Raw genomic sequence first — 21,719 nt, forward strand, 5'->3', positions numbered from 1 at the left:
TTAATTTAACCCCAGGGCTTTAGTGTAACTTAATTTACCTTAACCCCAGGACAGCAAACTAAGCAACCCCAGGGTCATAGCGTAATTAAGCGTAATCAACCCCAGGGCCAGAGTGAAATTAAATTAAATTAATACCAAGGTTAAATAAAATAAAATTGAAAGAACTCAAGGGTTTCAATAAAATAACCATAAGGGCCCTAGTGTAATTAAATATATCCCTAGGGCTATAGTGGTAGTTAAGTAAAACCCAGGGCAGTAGCGGAATCAACCCACAGAGCATTAGAGTAATAAACCGTCGGGCCAAAGAGTAATTAACCACAGGGCTGCACATAATTACTTACCCCCAGGGTTGTAGTGAAACTAAATTAAAGTAAATCAACCCCAGGGTTGTAGTGAAACTAAATTAAAGTAAATTAACCACAGGGAAATTTAAATTAAATTAAGGACTTCTGTAAATTAAAATATCCCCAGGGCAGTTATTTGACAGAAAAATAGAATAAAAACAAAAATAATATAAATAAAAGGGGAAAATGTCTTCCATGAGTGGGTATGCAACCTGGTGCAGATCATGCGCAATGTATGCGTTCCTTGAACAGGGGTTCGAGGGGGAATACACTTGTTGATGTGAGCGAGTTGTTTGTTTGGAAGCCCAGATTCTGGATCTAAGCAAAAAACTGGCAACACTGAGGAGCATAGCCAACATGGAAAGGAGTCTGGACATAACGCACCAGGCTGTGGTGGAAGGAGGCTTAGATGAGGCGGGGGTGCGGAGGAGTAGGATCCTGAGGTGGGAAGCTGGGTCACTGTTAGAAGACGGGGTAAAGGGAAGAGTGGGAGAGAGGTCAGCCTTGAACTGGTTAACCCCAACAAATATGCCAGGTTGCGTGATGTTGGGGATATTAGTTCAGGGCTGACCCTGCTGGAGCAGGACGCCTCCTCTATCCGGGGGGGGAGTGATTGCTCTGGCGAGTAGGGGAGCCGGATGGAGGATCAGGAGAGGCAGATCCCAGTGGTGGGAGATTCCATCATCAAGCGAACCAACAGGGTAATCTGTCATTGGGACCGTGAGCCTCGAAGAGTGTGCTGCTTACCGGCGGCAATTTGCGGAACGAATTGACAGGTTGCTAGATGGGGTTGGGCACAACCCAGTTGTCATGGTGCTCATCGGCACCAATGACAAAATATGAGGTAAATGGAGTGTCGTAAAAAAGGAGTTCAGAGAATTAGGTGCTAGGCTGAAGGATAGGACCTACACGGTGGTATTCTCTGAGGTACTGCCAGTGCCAAGAGCCACTCCGGACAGACAGCGCGAGTTGAGGGAACTTAACAAGTGGCTCCGGAACTGGTGTCAGAATGAGGGCTTTGGTTTCCTGGAGAACTGGGCCGACTTCTCAGTTGGTTACCAGCTCTTCAGTCGAGACGGGCTGCACCTTAATGGGGAAGGTGCAGCATTTCTGGGGGGAAAAATGGCTAAAAGACTGGAGGAGCTTTTAAACTAGTTAATGGGGGGTGAGGGTAAAATAAAAACCAAAAAATTAAATATTAAACGACCGCTCAGGAAAGATAACACAGAAGGAACAAATACAGGATTAGATAGTGGGCTCACTCCAGTCAACATAGTAAACATAGTAAAAGTAGTAAATAAAGTGAATATAGAGAGCATACTAAATGTAGTCAATAAAGCAAATCTAATTGCCCAAGGTGATCCAAGTAGGAATGGACCAACCGTAACAGGTACAATTAAAATTAGTAGTGGGGAGCAAGAGGGAAACAAACGTTTAACCAGTAAATGTACAAAAATTAAATGTATGTTCACCAACACTAGAAGTCTAGCAAATAAAATAAAATAACAGACCTTGAAGTTATGTTACTCGAGGAGGACTACGATGTAGTAGGAATAGCAGAAACATGGTTAGACAGCACACATGATTGGGCTACTAACATAGAAGGGTACAACCTGTTCAGGTGGGACAGGCTGGCAAAAAGGGGGTGGGTATGTATATATGCTACAAATAACCTCATTATGCACATCCGTGACAATATTGCATCAGCTGGTGGGGATGATGTGGAATCATTATGGCTAGAACTAGATAGAAAGAACACTAACCGTAAACGTATTGTGGGTGTCTGTTATAAACCTCCAAATATAGGGGAAGAGGAGGAGGCCCACCTACAATCCCAAATAAAAATAGCGGGGAAACAAGGTAATGTTGTGGTAATGGGAGACTTCAATTACCCAAGCATAAACTGGGCTAATGGAACTTCCCAATCGGCAAAGGCTGCCCGGTATCTCAATATGTTGCGAGACAATTTCATGGATCAGATGGTTGAGGTCCCGACTAGGGAAAATGCCATTTTAGATCTGATAATCAGCAATAATACAGAATTAATTGAGGATATTGTAATCGGGGAGGCACTGGGCAATAGTGATCACAAGGTGATTGCTTTCAATATTGGGTGCAAGAAAGGGAAGGGTGTTGGGCGGACGAGAAGCCTAAACTTCAGGAAGGCAAACTTTGATAAACTATGCAACATAGTGGGTGAAATCGAATGGGAAAACTTATTTGATAAACTAAACTTTGACCAAAAGTGGGACTGTTTCAAGAACAAATAAAAAAATGCTATTACCAGGTGTATACCGCTGGGTAACAAAAGTAAAAGATCAAAAACAAAGCCAATATGGCTAAATAAAATGGTAAAACAACACATTAAGGAAAAAAAAGTAGCATTTTGTAAGTATAAAATGGAGGAGACAGTATTGGCATTCCAAAACTACAAATAATTTAATAAAAGATAAAAAACTGGCAGTGCGGGCAGCTAAAATTGAATGTGAGAAACATATCGCCGAAGTTAGTAAAAATAACCCCAACATTTTTTATCAGTACATAAACAGTAAAAAGGGGAGAAAGGAACAGATAGTCCCAATAAAGGACATAAATGGGTCGTTACTCACAAACGATAGGGAGAGGGCGGAGGCGCTAAATACTTTCTTCTCGTCGGTATTCACCGAGGAAACAGGCGGGTTTAATGTACATGAAAAAACACACAATTTAACACCTGAGTGGTTGATGGAAACTGGGATACAACATAGGCTTAAACTACTAAATGCAAATAAAGCATTAGGACCTGATAATCTACATCCCAAGGTACTCAAGGAACTGAGCAAGGAGATAACGAGACCATTGTTCCTCATTTTTAAGGAACCCGTAATGGCTGGTAGAGTGGCAAGTGACTGGTGAAGGGCTAATGTGGTCTGTTAGCAGTTAGTCTGACATGCATAGTATGTAAACTATTAGAGGGAATTATTAAGGATTACTTAGTGGAATTCATCCGGGATCATGGCATAATAACTGACATTTAGGAAGGATCGTTCTTGCCAGACCAACCTGCTGACCTTTTACGAAGAGGTAAGTAGAGATCTGCACATTGGAGTTAAAAATAGGCAAATGGACTATACACTTATGGGCTTGCCACTAGGGAAGTTGGAAATGGAGAAGGATTTGGGGATATTATAGACCGCAGACTGAAGAATAGCTTGCAGTGCCAGACTGCTCTAAACAAAGCAAGCAAAGTCCTGTCTTGCACTAAGAAGGGAATGTATTGCAGGGACAAGTCTATAATTTTGCCACTTTATAGATCACTGGTTCGGCCACATCTGGAGTATGCGGTCCAGTTATGGTCACCAATACTCAGAAAGGATGTCCTTGAGCTGGAAAAAGTCCAGAGGAGGGCAACCAAACTTGTTAAGGGGTTCGAAGACCTGAACTATGAAACAAGGTTGTTAAAATTAAATATGTTCTCTTTGGAGGTTAGGAGACTAAGGGGGGACATAATCTTTATGTATAAACTATTTAAGGGTGACAGCAACACTATTAACAAACTGTTTACGGTTAGCTCCGTAACAAAGACCAGAGGGCACAACCAAAAATTCCAACAGTTAGAGCGTTTAAGGTCTGGAACTCGCTGCCGCAGGAAGTGATCTGAGCTAAGAGTGTGGAATCATTCAGGAAACTCCTGGACGAGTTCCTTGGAGACCATAACATACAGGGGTACAGGTATGCCTAAGAGCTAAATCCCACATGGACTAATACACACGGACACACCTGCTCAAACATAAATGCCTACACAATAGGTTGGACTTGATGGACTTATGTCTTTATTCAACCTCAAATACAATGTAACTATGAATGCACTGTATCACATTATGGCCGGCTCCCTTTATTCTGGGGCGGGAGGGGGCATGGCGATGCATTAAAATCAATGGCACCACAGCCACGCATGCAGGAGCTTCTATTGTAAGTGATTTAATCAGCATTCAAAATAATTTAAAAAACATATGACTTTAATGTCACTTTAAGTGAGCCGGATCTGGATCTAAAATAGTTCTCAGAAGTATTAAAAAATATATTCCTAAATGCACAGAATATTACTGGATATTGAGTTCTTATAGGTATATTAAGCATCAGAGATTGTTGATCCAGGGAATATCCGATTGCCTTATGGGATCATGAAGGAATTTTTTTCCCTGTTGGAGAAAATTGAACCATGCTTTATAGGTTTTTTTTTCCTTCCTCTGGATCAACAGTGGGTAACTGTGGGCATAGTGTTGAGTTTAGGCTTTTTTTTCCATATCTCTATAGGTTGAACTTGATGGACATGTGTCTTTTTTTCAACCTGACTAACTATGTAATTACATATGCAATATCTGTAAATGTTCTCACAGTGGATATCTTGACATTTTTCTTATACATTTTTTTAAGAATGAAGAAAAAATCCACTGATGTGATATAATTGATCCGGGTAATTGTAGATATGAAGAATTGTTAATAATGATATTGGCTCCATTTAAACATCAGATTTTACAAGGCTGAATCATCTTTGCTTACATTTATGTATTTTGCTAACATGTCAGTAATATTGCCATTTAAACCATTTCCTTGCCCCACTGACTAAAGTTTGTGTGTAAGAAAGGCTCCTCCATAAATTGTAAGTTCTGCATTTCTAATATCTTCAGTGCTTAATGATCCTAGAGTGGAACAGGCCCTCCAGCATAAATGAAAACAAAGGAGATGCTCAAAATTAAGACAGATGACTGGAAGACAAAATTCATAATTAAAGTAAATGATGTGTATGGTCTGAATTCCATGTCTAATATTCAATTCTATTAAAAAAAATATGCTTGATATAACAGTTAATATTACTAACCATGATAACAGAGAGTGGACTGCCTGTGAACGTTTAGCTTTTGCACACAGACTTGAAAGGCCCAGTGACCCAAAGGAACCAATGAATAGCGTGGGGTATATAGTGGCAAAGACCCTTCATCTCCTAATCGGGGTTCATATTAGGGAGACAATCATGATTTTTGTCCCCATTTTAAAAAATGCGTTCCCAACCCTAAGGCTACATGATAGTCTACCTGGGAATCCAAGACACTGAGCACTGCAACTTACAGCTCCTAGTGGCTGGCAATCAAAATACAATGAGCATACTCAAGTCACCCCTCCCCATCACAAGGAAAGCAAGGTTGGCTCATCCTTCAATCACCATAGAAATTGAACATTCCCCTCCATTGCCTTGGCTGTAGTGCACATATATCCCTATCTTTATAGTTATTGACACATATGTATCCCTTTACGCCATGGCAACAGTGCCATGACAGATCCCTCTTACATCATAGTATTGTCTCCATGGCAATAGACTTGTAATAGCCCTGCATCAATGTAGCAATAGGGCTAATATTTACAATACTATTGCAACAGGTGTTCCTTTGTGTGCCTGTTCCTTATAGTTTTCTCAGCTACTCAGTTGCTTCCAAAAGACTTACATCTTGGAAACATGAACCTACTCACCCATCCTTTATATAGCTGCCTTAAAGGCAGATATAAAAGGCACAAATCAATGCAGCGCTATAATCATTAATACATCATTAAATATATTTTCTACAATTTAATTAGTGTACCTGAATTTGACTAAGTATCAGTGTGCTGCTACTGATTTCAATGTCCATCACAGGGTGGGTAGGAGACCCGTAAGTAGAAATTAAATGGCAGCAGAGAAAGATCAGGTCCCCTCCTCTGCTAGGCAGGGCTGTGCTGTGTGGTACAGCAGTGTAAATCTTAGGAGTGGATGGTGAGAAATACAAATCCTTGGCAGGTAAAACAGCTCCAATTTATTTCACCAGTGTATTTAACTGCTTTCTCTGACAATCAGACTGAGAAACATGCTTAATATCTTAGAGGCTTGCAAAGATATTTAAGTAAGGCCAGTACTAGAAATCTAAAAGAAGTGAAGGAAGTCAAATAGGTTGTATCTGAATTCAGTTTGAAACACATTTCAGATGCATTCAAATTGACTCGTCTGGAGGAATGAAAGCAAGGCTTAGCAATACAGGGCACAAGCTCCAATAAATGCAAGTGAGTATTATCAAACAATTCAAAGTTTTAACATGATCACAACATCATGAAAAGTTCGTATGTGACCATTTTTTTTTTATTGAATCCAGCTAAAATCAAAAGGTGATTTTCAAAACCTTAGATCAATCAAATCTCCCCAACTCTGAATATCACCTGTTACAATTCAGTTGTATAACCTGTTAAAACTTTGAATTATTTGATAATACTCACTTGCTTTTGCCCTGTATTGCTAAGCCTTGCTTTTATTCCTCCATACGAGTCAATTTGAATGCATCTGAAATGTGTTCCAAACTGAATTCAGATACAACCTATTTTACTTCCTTCACCTCTTTTAGATTGCTAGTCCTGGCCCTACTTTATTCTCTCTTGGTCTCTCTTGGAGTACCATTAAAAAGATATATTTTTACCCATTGACATCAGGACCAATCTGCAATGTATATATACATATACTGTATTTATGATAAAAATGTATTGCTTGTATTTTCCAGGGCAGGAACTAGTAGTTTAGTCTTCATTTTAGTTATACAAGATTCAAGATAAATACAGATGAATAGATCTCCTATGGTCCACTTCATTTAATTATTACTGTGTTGTTAGTGCTGAACCAGAGTGTTGTTTTATCTGCTAATCTGTTCTCAAATCCTACTCCTGTTTTAGACAAAAATAAATAAAATAATTGAAATTTGTGGTTCAAACATGGATTTAAATTAATATTACTACTTTGAATATACTTTAGATATTTAGTTCTATTTTAGATTATCACATTGATTAAATCAGCCATCACTTAAAGGATAACTGTACTCTCAGAGAAGGTATAGTTATTATTTTGGCCTAGCTCCGACTTAAAGCAAACCCCTTCACTTGTCCAAGGTACAAATTTACCAGAAACGGGCAGCCACTGGAACTGTATAACCTTTTAAACCTCTGGATGAAATATTCTTTCTTCTGGCCATACCTGTGTAGTCAACCACAATTGCATTTTGTGGAGCCATCTTCTTATACAGTAGATTGTCAGTATTCAGCCCCATAGAAGTCTATAGACATAAAAAGTACAGGCACGGCCAGGAAAAAACAATATTTTGGCAAGAGGCTCTGGGGCTGGGGGGTTCAGTCACTTTGGTTCATGGGAGTAGGCCAAAAGGAAGTTGGCCCACACTTTCTCTGAAATTATAATATATGTAGTCTACCATTGCAGACATACCAGGAAAAATACTACTTCTCCAGCAGACGAGTGTCATCAGCTTAAGGAACTAACATTCTTTAGGGGACAGGGTCAGATTGAAGGTGAGTATTGCAGTGCAAGCATTTTTTTAAATGAGGTAACTGAAGTTACAGCATATGTAAACTCAAAAAAAAAATATAACATACTGCAGCTCCACAGCCCTTAGATATGGTGGCTGCATTAGTTCTCTTTTTTTTAGGGCTCGCCTGCAATCCTGCAAAAACCACCTCATGTTCCTCGGTGAATATGCTCACTAACTTTGCTGTATCTACGACTGGTGCAATGGTTGTCACCCAAGCTGAACTTGAAAAAAATGTCTTCCTATCTTCATTTTCATTAAGTGGATGTGTGTGGGAGGATTCATAGTTTACAGAAAAAAGATGTTCAACTCATAGAAAGTGTGAAGGACATTGCATTTCTGGCAAGGTCAACAGGTATTATCTGTACTTAGCCTGAATAAAAGAAAACGAATGCAGTCACCACATCTAAGGACCAGTAATCTGCAATATATAATATATTCTAAGGTGGTTTGGATATTCTTTAACTTCTGCTCTTGAACTAGGCACACAATCAGTGGCGTAACAACCGGGGGGGCAGCAGGGGCGCAGGCCACGGGCGAAAAGTGAAGTTGGGGCGCCGGCCGAAAATGGCACTTTCGGCTAAATGCCGAAAGTGACATTTTCCTGCCGTTTTGTCGGCACTAAACACTGTTGGAGCAATTTAAATGTATTAATAAAATTATAATTAATACCTAATATAAATGAAAAATATTGTTATATTAAAGTAATTATGTAAGGTAAGATATCAGTCTGCCCAGGTGATAGCTTACTACTGTGTATGTTTGGAATCCCTCTTTGTATTCATCGTGTATTATATGATTATCCACGTGAAAACAGAATAACCTCTTCTAACTAGGACAACAAGCTATTTTTTCATCAGAAGAGCAAAAGAGACTCCCTGAGCCAACAGCATAGAACATTGCATGCTGCACATCACCAACCTCTAAAATTTCTACTAGGACTAAATGGCAATAATATACCCATCGCTCTTTCCACATGCATTCTGTTTCCTTAAAGCTGGCCATACACCTATAGCTTACCTGCAGATTTTCTATGGTCAGATGGAAAAAGTGCAAAAGATTCCTCCATCTACGCTAAACTGTGTGGATGGAGGAATCTCCCACTGTGCCAAGCTTCAGTATCTTGCTAGTCAGCCCTGCTGGCTCTCAAAATACCTGAACAATGCCTGCATCCAATCAGATTGTTCAGGTATTTTGACAGCCAGCGGGGCCAACTAGCAAGATACTGAAGCTTGGCCCAGTGGGAGATTCCTCCATCCACACAGTTTAGCATAGATGGAGGAGTCTGTTGCACTTTTTCCATCTGACCATAGAAAACCTGCAGATAAGCTATAGGTGTATGGCCAGCTTAAGAATCAAACTGCTACAACCACTGATAATATGGCATTACTAAGCATTATAAAAAGCAATAGATTTTAACCTATTTGGAAAGGATGCTATCTTGTTGATATAAAGCACATATAGCTTATTCTGAATAAAGGTAGCCCTGGAGATCTGGGGAGTGTAATTGGAGACGATAAGGAGAATGGTGGTTACTGGCAAGACTTCACGGCACAATTGTTTTGAAGACTAACAGGGTTATTCACAAAAGGGTGAAGAGTTTGGAGAAGACAGGCGAAGTGAACAATCCAGGCCAAAACAGCTTATTTAGAAAAATTAAAGGTTTTGGTTGATTGTTTGATCATTTTAAATGAACCCTTTATTTGGAGCAGTATCAAGTGATCACTGTCTCAAATAAACCAAACACAACATGTATGCACACTGCTTGCACTGTTTCAAGCACTGTTTCCATATTATCTGTCACCATCATTTGAGTCATTTCCAAATAGTATGCCACTGTATGAGATACAATTCAAAATTTAAATCCTTAAGAAATATTTCACAAACCCATGTCAGAAGCAAATATCTGTGTAAATTTCGACCGTTAAAGAGTTTTATATTTTATTGTTTTTATCCACTCTATAACAATGTGATTTTGGTTTAGATGTAACTGATTTGTTACATGTACTCTCTTTGTTATGTAACAGTTTGATTGCTAGATAAACTTGTTAAATATATACTGTACTTGTCTGTCTTGTTCAGCTGCTTGCGGCACGGCACAGAGTCTCTAATGCAGGTTCCGGTCGCAGGATCCACGCCTTCAACAATTACAAATGGTCGCTCTTCTAGCGTCGCCACAGTTAAATGCTGATCATCATCCACAGGCTGCAAGAACTTTCCATAACGAGACCACACTGGATATTTCATCCTCAGTTCACCATGTTCCCAGATTCCAACCTAGGCCCATAAAAACACACATTTTATTGATTCTTTTACTTTGATTACATTTTTTTTACATTTTTAATCAGCAAATCTGGAACCTGTTGCTAGAGTCAGGGGGTATAAAATGGGATCTGCACATTAACTTTCTATGCAAATAATTACTTTCTCAGAGTCAGTGTATAAGCATAGTCCCTACCCTACCACACACTGCACAGGCCTGGCGATATATTGTTTGGGCATCCAACATTGCACTGTGGCATATGGTGCTGTGGACAACCACCAAGCTGTAGGGAAGTGCAGGGCATAAGCAGTGACTGAAAACTAAAGTAGTGGTATGTGCAGGTCTCGTTTTATGCTGTTGTCTGTTTATTGGAAAAAAATCTTCATGTGTGCCCACAAGGAGAATTTACTGTTTGGAATCCCGAGTAGCAGGCAAGCTCTGGACAAACTTAATTTTTTTAATAGGCCCTTTGAAGAATATTTTTTCTTCAAAAAAGTCTTATTAACAATGCTGACAGAAGTAAATAGCTTTTCATTTTTCTTATTTTACTATTTTACTTTCCAATTCTATTGTATTTGGACAGGAGACAACTCATAAATTAAAGGAAAGGCAGAAATGATGAATGCTACCCTCAGAATGCAAAGTCAATATGCGATATTCTACAGAGAAGTCCTTTCAAAAGGTCTTATTTCTCTTGGTTCTTGGAGTGTTCGGTCACGTCCACTAACGTCGCAGTCAGTTTTAAAGATGTTAATGCATATACTGTACACACAATGCTCTCCCTTAGGGCAGTACAAGGTGATGCACCTGGATCAGTGCTGTAGGAACAGATGTTGCTAAGGTCCCGGTCTTGACAAGTACCAAACTCTTGGTGGTTTAAAGTGCTACTCTTCCACCAAGAGCATCAATACCACTGACGTGCAGTATCTTTGGTTCCAGGTGAGGCATTCCCCAGCCTCACCCCCAGGCCATCAGAGCCCCGCCCCAACCCGGTCCCCAAGCAGGTGTAAAGAAGGGAGGGAGGAGCCTGTCCCTCACTTGCTCGTCGCTGCTGAGGCATTGAGATCGATTGCCTCAGTGTTTTTTTTCTTTTTTTGATTGGACAGCTTGGACCAATGGCGCTTTGCAATTGGTCCAAACCATTCACAGAGCTCACGCCTCTAACACAGAGTAGAGGCTGTGACAGCTCTTGCCTCACTAATTAGGTTACACAGCAGTGGGGAAGCCTTCTGCTGTGTAACCTAACTACCTGTCAAAATATTATATATTATATTTTTAAAAGAATGTTCATACAATTGTTGCAGGCTTCTAAACAGACTGTGCAGTTGCACATGGGCCCTTTGGGTATTAGGGATCCAATAAACTAGATCGGGGTAGATGGGTGCTAGGAACCATTATCATACAGACCTGGACATTGATAACTTACATCTAGCTGCTAATAAATACATAGAAAATATGTATTTTTACTTGGCCAGTAGTTGATTTGGCAGCCCCAGTACTGGTCTTGCAGAGGGGCCCATTGGTGTCTGTCACTTGTTTTGAAGTTAATTTTAACAGTGCCTTGGTAAACTGGCTTGGGAATGAGAATATGAACTTGCATTTGGAAAGATTGCTTTCCTCTCCACAGAGTGGATTCCTCTGGTGTGACTATGGCTGGAGGGGTGTGGGGTCTTTTCTGATAGGATATGAAGGAATGATGCATGCCAACCATAAATTAAAATAGTGTGAACTTTACAGATGAAATTATTTATTTTTGGATTGTTTATTGAGTGTAGCTTACTACAGCGTCTGTTGTGTTTTTGAATAAATATGGCTTCGGGCCCAGGAATCTTGCTGGCAATTATTGTAGATGAGTGGACTGGCATTTATGTCTACTAGAATGACTCTTGCACTCTGTCTGACTGTTATCCAACTTCTTAATAGTAATGGATGAGTAGGTCAGCAAATATAATGGTGCTAACTGTGAAAATGGTCGGTTTTGTACATTTCATGTGGTATATATCATATTAAATGGCATTAATCAATTTTAGCAGAGGTGGGTGGGAAGTCAGTTTAATACATTTTTTTCACTGGCAGATTGATCAGTACTTTCAGGAGGTCTCTGGGTATCCTGTACTTAATCTAAGGACACTCTAAGGACTAATTTCTCTTCATGTAGAATCCTTTCCTTATAGTGTATATGAAGCCATAAAAAATGTGTTTTGTTTAGGATAGCGCAGGGAAGGATTAGAAGACCTGTCAAGTTTTTATGGCTATCTGTGTGGGTATTCACCCCTCTATTTATCCTGTTGACCATTGTCACTGAGAAAAAAGTGATGAGAAATCCAAATTTTTACAGTTGTCACTAGAACAGTAACAGAGGGGAGATCTTCCATTGGGAACACCTGTTCAGGTGTCAACCCTATAAGAACGTAATTCACCTCACTTTTTAGAACTTTCCTCTCACTTCCTGTTGTGTTTCCAGCAAGTAAAAGGAAATCTCTTAATCAAGACTCAGGCACTGACAGGATATTTAACCCTTCTCTACTCTACCCAAAACTCAATGTTTTGGCCATATATACCGTTTTAAGCTAAACTCTAGGCAGATACAAAAAACACAAATTATTGCATCTCTGTAATCATTAATACATCATTAAATATATTATTTAACCTTCCCTGTAAGTCTACTATGGCTGATTCTTGATTTATCAAGTTAAATAAACTAATATAAACATGTATTGTTTAAATGAAAGCAGTGGAAGTAACTGAATCAGACCTGGTATTAGCCTCTTGCAGTCCCTGTACAGCAAGGCTGGAATGTGAGAGGAAGTAGCAGTACAAGGAGCCAGCTGCTCTTTGCTTTCAGCCACATGCTGGACTGAGGTTGAATATTTCATCAAAGGCTGGTTTTGTTATTTTATAATTTAATGTGTTATTCATTCTTATTTTTTTAGCTGGAATTTTGCTTTGATTATGAGCTGTCACAGCCTCTACTCTGTGTTAGAGGCGTGAGCTCTGTGGATCGCTTGGACCAATTGCAAATGCCTTTTGATCTCGATGCTGCACCAGTGACGAGCAAGTGAGGGACAGGGAGGCTCCTCCCTTCCTCCTCCCCACACAGCTTGGTTACCGAGCTGGAGGCGGGGCTTTGGCTGGATGAGGCAGAGCTTCGACGGACGGGGACTGAGCAACAATGCTACAGTGGTGCCCTGATGAAGGGTCCCTGCGTGGCCCCGAAACGTCGGTTACAATTATTGAAACATGTATGATGATTTGTCGGATTAAATGGATTTTATTGTTTGAATATTTTCCACTGAGTGCTGGTGATTCCTGTTCATTTGTTATTTAAGCCTCAGACATGTAGGGCCTGGTGCTCTGTGCTATTGATATGTGTGGCGTCATCTATGGATGAGCCGAACAGGCCCGAGTTTGTTTCGAATTCAAACTTTAGAACATCCAAAAAGTTCAAACTCAATGCCAGTCGATGGGGTTAAAACTTTCAAAAACAATAACTTATATGCAAGTTATTGCCCATAAAAGGTGTATGGGGATCCGGGTACTGCCCTGGTGGACCGAAATCAATAAAAAAAACTTTAAAAAAATACAATTTTTAAAGGAGCAGTGATTTTAACATCACTTAAATGGCAACAATACCAATGAAAAATTCCATTAAATATGGTGCCTGGGGGGTCCCCTTGAACTGCCTGTAAAGTGGCAAATCTGTACGATTTATAGAACCTGCTGCAGCAAAACTGACATTTTATAATGATATACCGTATATACTCGAGTATAAGCCGTCCCGAATATAAGCCGAGGTACCTAATTTTACAACAAAAAACTGGGAAAAAGTATTGACCCGAATATAAGCCGAGGGTGGGAAATGAGGCAGCTAATGGTAGATAGATACCAATAAAATTACATGAATATTTATTTAAAAGAAAAACAATATTTTTAAAGCATACAGTTCCCCCTCCCAAACAATACTAGACCCTTTAGGCCTGGTAGGAATGTTAGGAGGGACCAAATGTTTTTTTAAAAAGCCATTTGTTTTCTTGCATGTCAGACTTTTTGTTTCTTCAGGATTTGTTGTTTTCGGATGCGTTAGATAATTACAAACACATTTTTGTGACGTTGCTGCAACAAAAATTTGTTTGGAATTATCTAACGCATCCGAAAACAACAAATCCTGAAGAAACAAGAAGTCTGACAGGAAAGAAAACAAATGTTTTGCCAATGCACATGTCTACACTATACTACATATATATATTTTCCACAAAATTAGGCACTTAGCTTAGACAATTAGCTTCTTTATATATGATTTTGTGCTGTGTAGCCTCCCCTCTCAATTCCTTTGTGTGGCGTAGGTTGCTGTGAATATAGAATATATTGCACTTTTGTAGGATAAGTATAGTTCTGTGAAAAAGTTCCCGGTGTCTGTACATATTGAGGTTGCATTCATACTATAAAATTATTTTAAAAAATTGTTTAAGGGTGCAAACGTCAGAAGCTAAAGCACAGCACCTTTACAATGCTATGGTTCAGCCAGCTGCACAAGCTAGATGTTAGGATAAAATTATGACCGCTGAGCAGGAAACTATGTCCCATGAGATGCCCACATCTGATTGGAGAGTATCTTTGGCACTGTGTTTCAATAGCACTGATATCCACTTTCAGGTTGTTGGCAACTCATTAAAGGACTTGCAGTAATTATTATAATGTCATTTTTGCTATTAAATCCTTCAATGCTAAACTCATCAAAAGCTTCTTTCTTCTTTATGTGACATTATTAGACAATTATTATTTTTTTACTAAGGTCCTGACCAACAATGTGGAGATGATTCCATATGTATTGCACAATCTTGTGAAATAAATATTCCTTTGCTTCTTAGAACGTCATGCGGTTAACCTCTGAACCATCAAATGGCTCAGATCAATAAAAATACCATCCAGCAACTACTCAATTCCTGGCCTACTGCAGCTTTTCCCTATTACCTACTAATACAGTCATAAAACAATATTTCAAGACAAATAGCTACAGACTGCATTGAAGTCCCTCTGTGCAGCCAGTGAAGGTAAATATTTGCTCTAGACTGGTAATTGGTGTGGATATCCACTGTTTCATGCTGACCAAGTTTTTGATTGTGATTCTGGAGAGGAATGGGAAGGAGTCTTTAACCTCTACAGGACATTAGAAGGTAACTCAATGATATGAATATTTTAGGGGTCATTGGTTTCGTAGCACAGACTGGAAAGTAATCACATTTCCGCTACTACCTTCATTGACATTCCTTTAACTGGATTTAGGTATATTTATATCTGCAGATAAGGTAGTATACCTCAGCCACTAATACAGAAGACATTAGATTAGAAATCTAATTGGAATTCTTTTTATTATAGACCCATGCATGTATAAAGCTGACAAAGTTATGCATTCTCTTGCAGTTTAAGATCACACTAGATTTGTTTTGTTTTTTCTTCCCTTTTTTATTTGCAGCTTGTGTAGACAAGAGGAACAATTTCAGTTTTCTAAACCTGAACAGTATATGCATAGTTTTTATTTTTGGTTTAACATACGGTATATAAGATATCAACTATAAATACATTGTTAGGGGGCTTTTCACTAAGCTGCCGGAGGCAACTGAATGAATAACCGAGCCAAAGTTAAGTGAGCCAAAACCTTGTTCGGCTGTTTACTGCAGACTCCCCTCTCTTCGGTTCTGTGGAACAGCCTCAGCATGTTCGACTGAACCAAACGGAAGATCGGCTGGATCGGCTGAGCTAAAAGTTTGGCAGTTCATTCCCTGCTGTTTCACCCCTTTTCCCAAAGGGGGCAAACAGCAAAGAGTGAATTGCCAAACGGTCTGCTCAGCATTCAGCTCGGTCATTCTGCTTCGCTCCCTCAGAGGCAGTAAAGCAGATTGAAAACTATCTAAACCAAAAAAGAAAAAAAAACAGCATGGGGTTCCCTCACCAACTCATACCAGACCCTTTGGGTCTGGTAGGAATAGTAGGGGAGACCCCTGATGTAAAAAAAAAAAAAAGTTTGGGGTTTCCCTACAATGTCATACCAGACTTTAGGTTTGGAAGGAATTTTAAGGGGGACCCCAACACCCAAAGAACTAAAACACCCTAAAATCCCATTCCAGGCCCTTAATCCATGGTCTGGCAGAGCAGGAAAGTGGGGTGAGTGAGCACCCCCCCTCGCTGCACCATACCAGGCCACATGCCCTTGGCATTGCGAGGGTGCTTTTTTAATGTCACTTTGCTGCAACTATACAACAAATTGAAAACGAAACAAACGTTCATACAGACTACCGGTAACGAATTTCGCTCGAATCCCAAAACTAATTGACCTTCGGACCCGAATCACGAAATAACGCAAAATCTGAATCAAAATGGTGCACATGTCTAAAAGAAACCCCATGCTTCAGAGGACCATTCTCCCCACTCCGGCTGTTTGTTCAGGTTTTCCAAGCCGAAGCTTGTGCGTTCGGCTTGGCTGTTTAGTTCTACTGTTGTATGCGCTATTGAGAGCCAAACCGAACCAAAGAGTTTCTGCAGACGAACATGCGGCTAAATCCGTTGGCTCTGTAGTGAATAACTCCTTTTAATGTGTGTTAAAATACTCCCCTGTTCCTTAAAAACTAACCTACTTTGCAAGTCATGATATCTATTCTGCCCCTGTTAATTCAACTCCTGCATTGCAAAGCCAAAAACCTTTAAAATAAATACTGTTATTTTGATGACATAGGTATAAGGCATATTCCAACTGCCCACATGGAAGGAAGCATATCAACACTAAGACCCATCTTAGCCTTGATCTGTATGTCGATGTGTAGGAGCACTAAAATGCATTTTGGAGAACTTTGAGACCCCCCTTTTACAGGGCTTTAAAATGTGAAATGCAGACAAAGACTGCTGTGAGTTCTGAAAGCAGGGCCGTAGGAAGGGCGAGGCGAGTGAGGCACTCGCCTCGGGTGCAGGCTGGGTGGGGGCAGCTACTTTTTTGCAGATCCCACTGGACCGGAACACAGGCACTGATGTGTCACGCATTCGGGTGACAGCGATTGCACTGTGAGTGGGGCGCATGGCTGCGGTACCATTGACTTCAATGCGCAGCTACACCCCCTCCCGCCCCAAAACACAGTGAGCTGGCCAGGTTTCGTTCTAGTGCGTTCCAGAGTCTGAACGCACTCTTTATGGTGGGTCCTAGCCCTCAGTGTGTCATGTCATTTTGTCTCCGACACGTCAGCTTGCAAGAGCACGCATAGCTGAGCGTGCTGAGATAAAAAAATTCATCTTCAGCCAATGGGCTCGCGCGTATAAACCCACGCTTCAAGATGCGAAGGCTATTCGGTTATTACGCGGGAGCCAATTGGCTGAAAATGCAGTCCTTCATCTGGCCACGCTCAGCTCACACACTACATGCAAAGCTCCATGCCTGACAGCTTTGCTTTGCTCTGCACGGCTTCGCATGTAGTGTGTCACAGGCTTAAAGGAGAACTATGAGGTGAGTGTTTTTCACTAAGCCTCATAATCTGAGCCAACCTGTGACCATGAAACTGTCACAGGTCGGCTCAGTAGATCGGGAAGTGAGCGAACACATACCGGCGCTCGCTCGCTTCTTGATCTATCCCTGCAGAGAGCCGTAACTGTCACTCACGGCACTCTGCAGGGATTCCCCCCACCCCTTTCCCCACTCCGATCCACCAGCGCTGACTGGCGGAATGGATGGGGGAGGGGACGGGCACATCTGGCTCTGCCTCTAGATAGGAGCCAGCTGTTAATCACGCAGCTGGGTGGATCCAGACAGAATTGTCGGGATCCACTTCGGCTGCGACGTCTCTGTATACCGCGAGCTGTAACTCGCGGTATACAGAGCTTTGGGTCACGGGAGAATGCTAGTTTGCATTCTCCTGCGACCCTTAGGGCTAGTTCACACCAAGCGCGGAGCAGATCCAGAGCAGAGCAGGTGCAGACCGGATCAAAACTGCGTCCAATGTATTCCTATGGTATTTTGAGCTCCAGTTCACATCGCAGCGTGCAGATCCAGAGCAGGTAAAAAAACTGCAGCAGGCCCTATTTTACCTGCTCTGGATCTGCAAACGCATCCAAAACACATTCAAAATGCATGCAAATGCCTGAAACGCACTGAAAGCCCATGTTAAACTAAAAAAATGCACACCAAATGCAGAGCAGATCCGGTCAGGTTTCTGCACACGCACGCTAGTCTTTTAGATGCGTTTTTGACGCGTTTATGGTTTAAATTTTTTTTTTTTCGTTTAACATGGGCTTTCAGTGCGTTCCAGGCATTTGCATGCATTTTTAATGTGTTTTTGATGCGTTTGCAGATCCAGAGCAGGTAAAATAGGGCCTGCTGCAGTTTTTTTTACCTGCTCTGGATCTGCACGCTGCGATGTGAACTGGAGCTCAAAATACCATAGGATTACATTGGACGCAGTTTTGATCCGGTCTGCACCTGCTCTGCTCCGCGCTTGGTGTGAACAAGCCCTTAGGAGAACTATAGGGAAAAGCCCTGACCCCATAGTTCTCCTTTAATACTACGCCCCATATCAACCACTGTGGGAAGGAGCTGTGGAGCATCAGCCTTCTGGGAGCTGTAGTTAGAGATAGGTCATTAACTCCACCTCTGACATGCTTTGAGCACATCTTATTACACTGCTCTTCAGGTCCAAAAATAATATCTGTCCTGTATTCACATTTAAACAAACTCCCCCATTTCTTGCACCATACTTATGTGAGGAAATGGGAATTGGATTTCTAAATTTCCAAGACAGCAGAAGATTGGGAAAAGATTGGGAAAATACTCCTTAAATGTAATTAATTTGGAGGTGGCCAATAAAGTTATGATGTGATAGTATAATGGTCCCTTCATGGATAGCACATATGCACCTGGCTCACCCTGATATCTGCTCTAGAGGCCGCCACCTCATAGGCGATATGTTGCATATATGGTGGACCTGCCCGTTAATTTCTTCCTTTTGGCCCTAGGTTTTTAGACTATTTTAGGCAATTAAAGACACTGTGTAAAAGAAATATTCCTAAAATCCCTTGGACTGCACTTTTGCATGGCATTGTGTCAGGGTTATCCTGAGTATCAGCACTCCCTAATACATTATATACTACTGGTGACCAAACTGATTATCACCTCCAGTTGGAAAAAAACAATTTATTTCATACCCAATAAACAAAGGGTTGGCGCTATCAAGTCTAATGAATGCCTCACTAGAATTTCTGGTTTATAAACACAAATGCTTACTATGGATCTGGAAACCTTGGCTTTAGTTATACCACCCAGACCTTGATCTTACCATATATACCATGCACACCTTATGATGATAATGGGGGGCTCCCTCCAGGGGGATACCCATTTGCCCAAGCTAGACCCACTACTACAGATTGTTAAATTATTCTGCAAACTACCTCTTTGGAATTTCTGACCTTTACCTACATTCTGTTGTTCTATTCAACAACCTTGCCTTTTTGTCTAGCTTATGCTTTACCTACTTACCTTGTTTATCTTAGGGACAAGGTCTCTCCTTTGCAAACCTATTTTTAATGTATTTTAATATAGCCATGGTAACATCCTTTTCTTTTTTTTTCTTTTTCTTTTTAGACTTAATTCATAGCCTATTTTAATGATGATCAACCAACCTTGCTTTAGGTATTTACAGTGAGTTACCATCAGCTATACATGGTCTTTTACTGGGTCCAGATTGAGAAATATTGTCCTCTAGTACCCATTGTGACTAAACTGTAATTGTGGGAGCCCTTGGTTTTAAGTCGCCAAACACCTTTCTCAGTTACCTATACATGATATTATACTCAGTTAATTTCTACTTGTACTGACTGTTATACCTTTACTTGTTAATGTTCACCTACAAACATTTCAATACAAATATTGAAACTGAAATTTAAATAAATAAAAAGATAACTTTGGACTACCCCACATTTAAGCAAATAATCAGTATACGTTACAGTGTGTGTTTTAAGTTCTATTTATAGTCGCCAGCTGCTGCATCACGCTTGCTAATGGCAAATGTGTGCTGACTGACAAGCCTCATAGACAGCAGAGCTGACTCTCTTAGAAGAACCAGCAGCTCTGCATTCTGGCTGTCATGACAGAGCTAGAGAAATAGCTCACACTGAAACATGTCTCCTGCAGTAACACAGGGACTCTTCTTAAAGGTCAGAAAAAAAATAAAATCCTAACAGTCCTGCTTATGTTATAATCTTGTATGTCCATGTCCCTCGTGCTGCTCTAAAAATAATTTTCAACAAAACAAGCCAAATTACTATCAACCCATGAATAATAAGTGTTAATATTTTACAGGTCAATATTTTTACATTGAATTTCTAAAGATTTCTATTCCTTTTTTTTTGTACCATTTCTAATTTTCAACTTCTGACATAGTCACAAATAACAACAAAGAAAAAAGCTAAAGTACAGCATGTGAAACAGCTGTGTTTTCCCGACCTGGATGCAATTAATTACCTATTATGTGACGCAAGGCCTCATGCAGTTCAGAGTGTCTGTGGATGAATGTCAACTCCATTTAGCTTGGCATTACATCAGTGAGTATTACACACAGAAAATGCATTATGGTGTAAGCAAAGTCATGTAATAATGGAATATTTGTAAAATTTAAAGTCATAGTTTCATACATGAAAACACAATTGTTTTTTTCCACTACATTATGTCCAGGTAATAGTCAATGAGTCTCTGGATCTACTCATCATTTTGGCATGTGGTTTTCACTTATAATAAACTCTAATTATGCAATTTTCATCATGTCCATACCAGGACATGGTGGAGCTTTGCCTGATCAGGATGGTACAACATTTCCTTCTTAAATTGACAAAGTCATGTAATGTTATAAACTGATGTATCTTGACTAGAAGACATCATGTATTTTGCACTAAATTTTTCCAAGACTTTCTATTCACCCGTAGCACTCCACAACGACCTCCCCATATTGTGACTGGGGACTAATGAATGGAGGGAGAATTAAAAAGTATCTTTTTTGTGCTTGGCATCTTATCTCACTGTCTATCTGTCTATTCTTGGCAAATAAGCCAGATGTCTGGTTTTCCACAAAAAAGCTGCTATACAATGATCAAATCTGTGGGGGAATAATTCTACCAATAGGGTAACTGCAGAATATTATGGTATTTGTGATATTTGTGTTCCCATATTTGCTCATTTTTACAATTTATTTTTTATTTTTTCAGTTCACTAAAGTATTTAATAGATATACACATACATGCATGTATTACACTACTATACTGATGTTTGCAGTGTTTTTTATGTGTAATTCAGTTAATTGAAACTACTACACATACTTACATTGCTTGAACCACAGTCTAACCCTAGCTGGCATTGACTTTAAAGTCCTATGATATGGCTATTGAGAAGAGTAGAAAGGGTAATCATTGGTAGATGAGATATCCTGATTCATGGGAGATAAAGATACCAATTCCACACATATGCATTATTTATGTATGTAAATTGAACATATTTGTTTTTTTTAGTTAAAAATAACTCATGATGGATGGTAAATGGACTTATATGTGTTTTTCATTTAAACACATTTGAACATATAATTTAAGATATTGACACACAGGTCAAATAATAATAACATAATAAAAATACTACTATAATGTTTTGTGTTATAGTTAGCATTCTATAAAGAACAAATCTATTGATAGTGGACACACTGTGAACATATTTGTTATTAT

At 40.0% G+C, this 21,719-nt stretch overlaps 1 protein-coding gene across 1 annotated transcript in view; it reads right to left on the bottom strand.

The window, feature by feature from the left end:
- GRIN2D (glutamate ionotropic receptor NMDA type subunit 2D) overlaps positions 1-21,719 on the bottom strand; it is a 334,622-nt gene that overhangs the window by 188,820 nt on the left and 124,083 nt on the right. The window contains exon 4 of the mRNA XM_018552951.1: positions 9,783-9,994. Coding sequence (XP_018408453.1) covers positions 9,783-9,994 — 212 coding nt within the window. The remainder of the gene's footprint in view (positions 1-9,782; positions 9,995-21,719) is intronic.

The sequence above is a fragment of the Nanorana parkeri genome, unplaced genomic scaffold (assembly GCF_000935625.1).
Source record: "Nanorana parkeri isolate BGI_ZX_2015 unplaced genomic scaffold, ASM93562v1 scaffold103, whole genome shotgun sequence".
Classification (NCBI taxonomy): Eukaryota; Metazoa; Chordata; class Amphibia; order Anura; family Dicroglossidae; genus Nanorana; species Nanorana parkeri.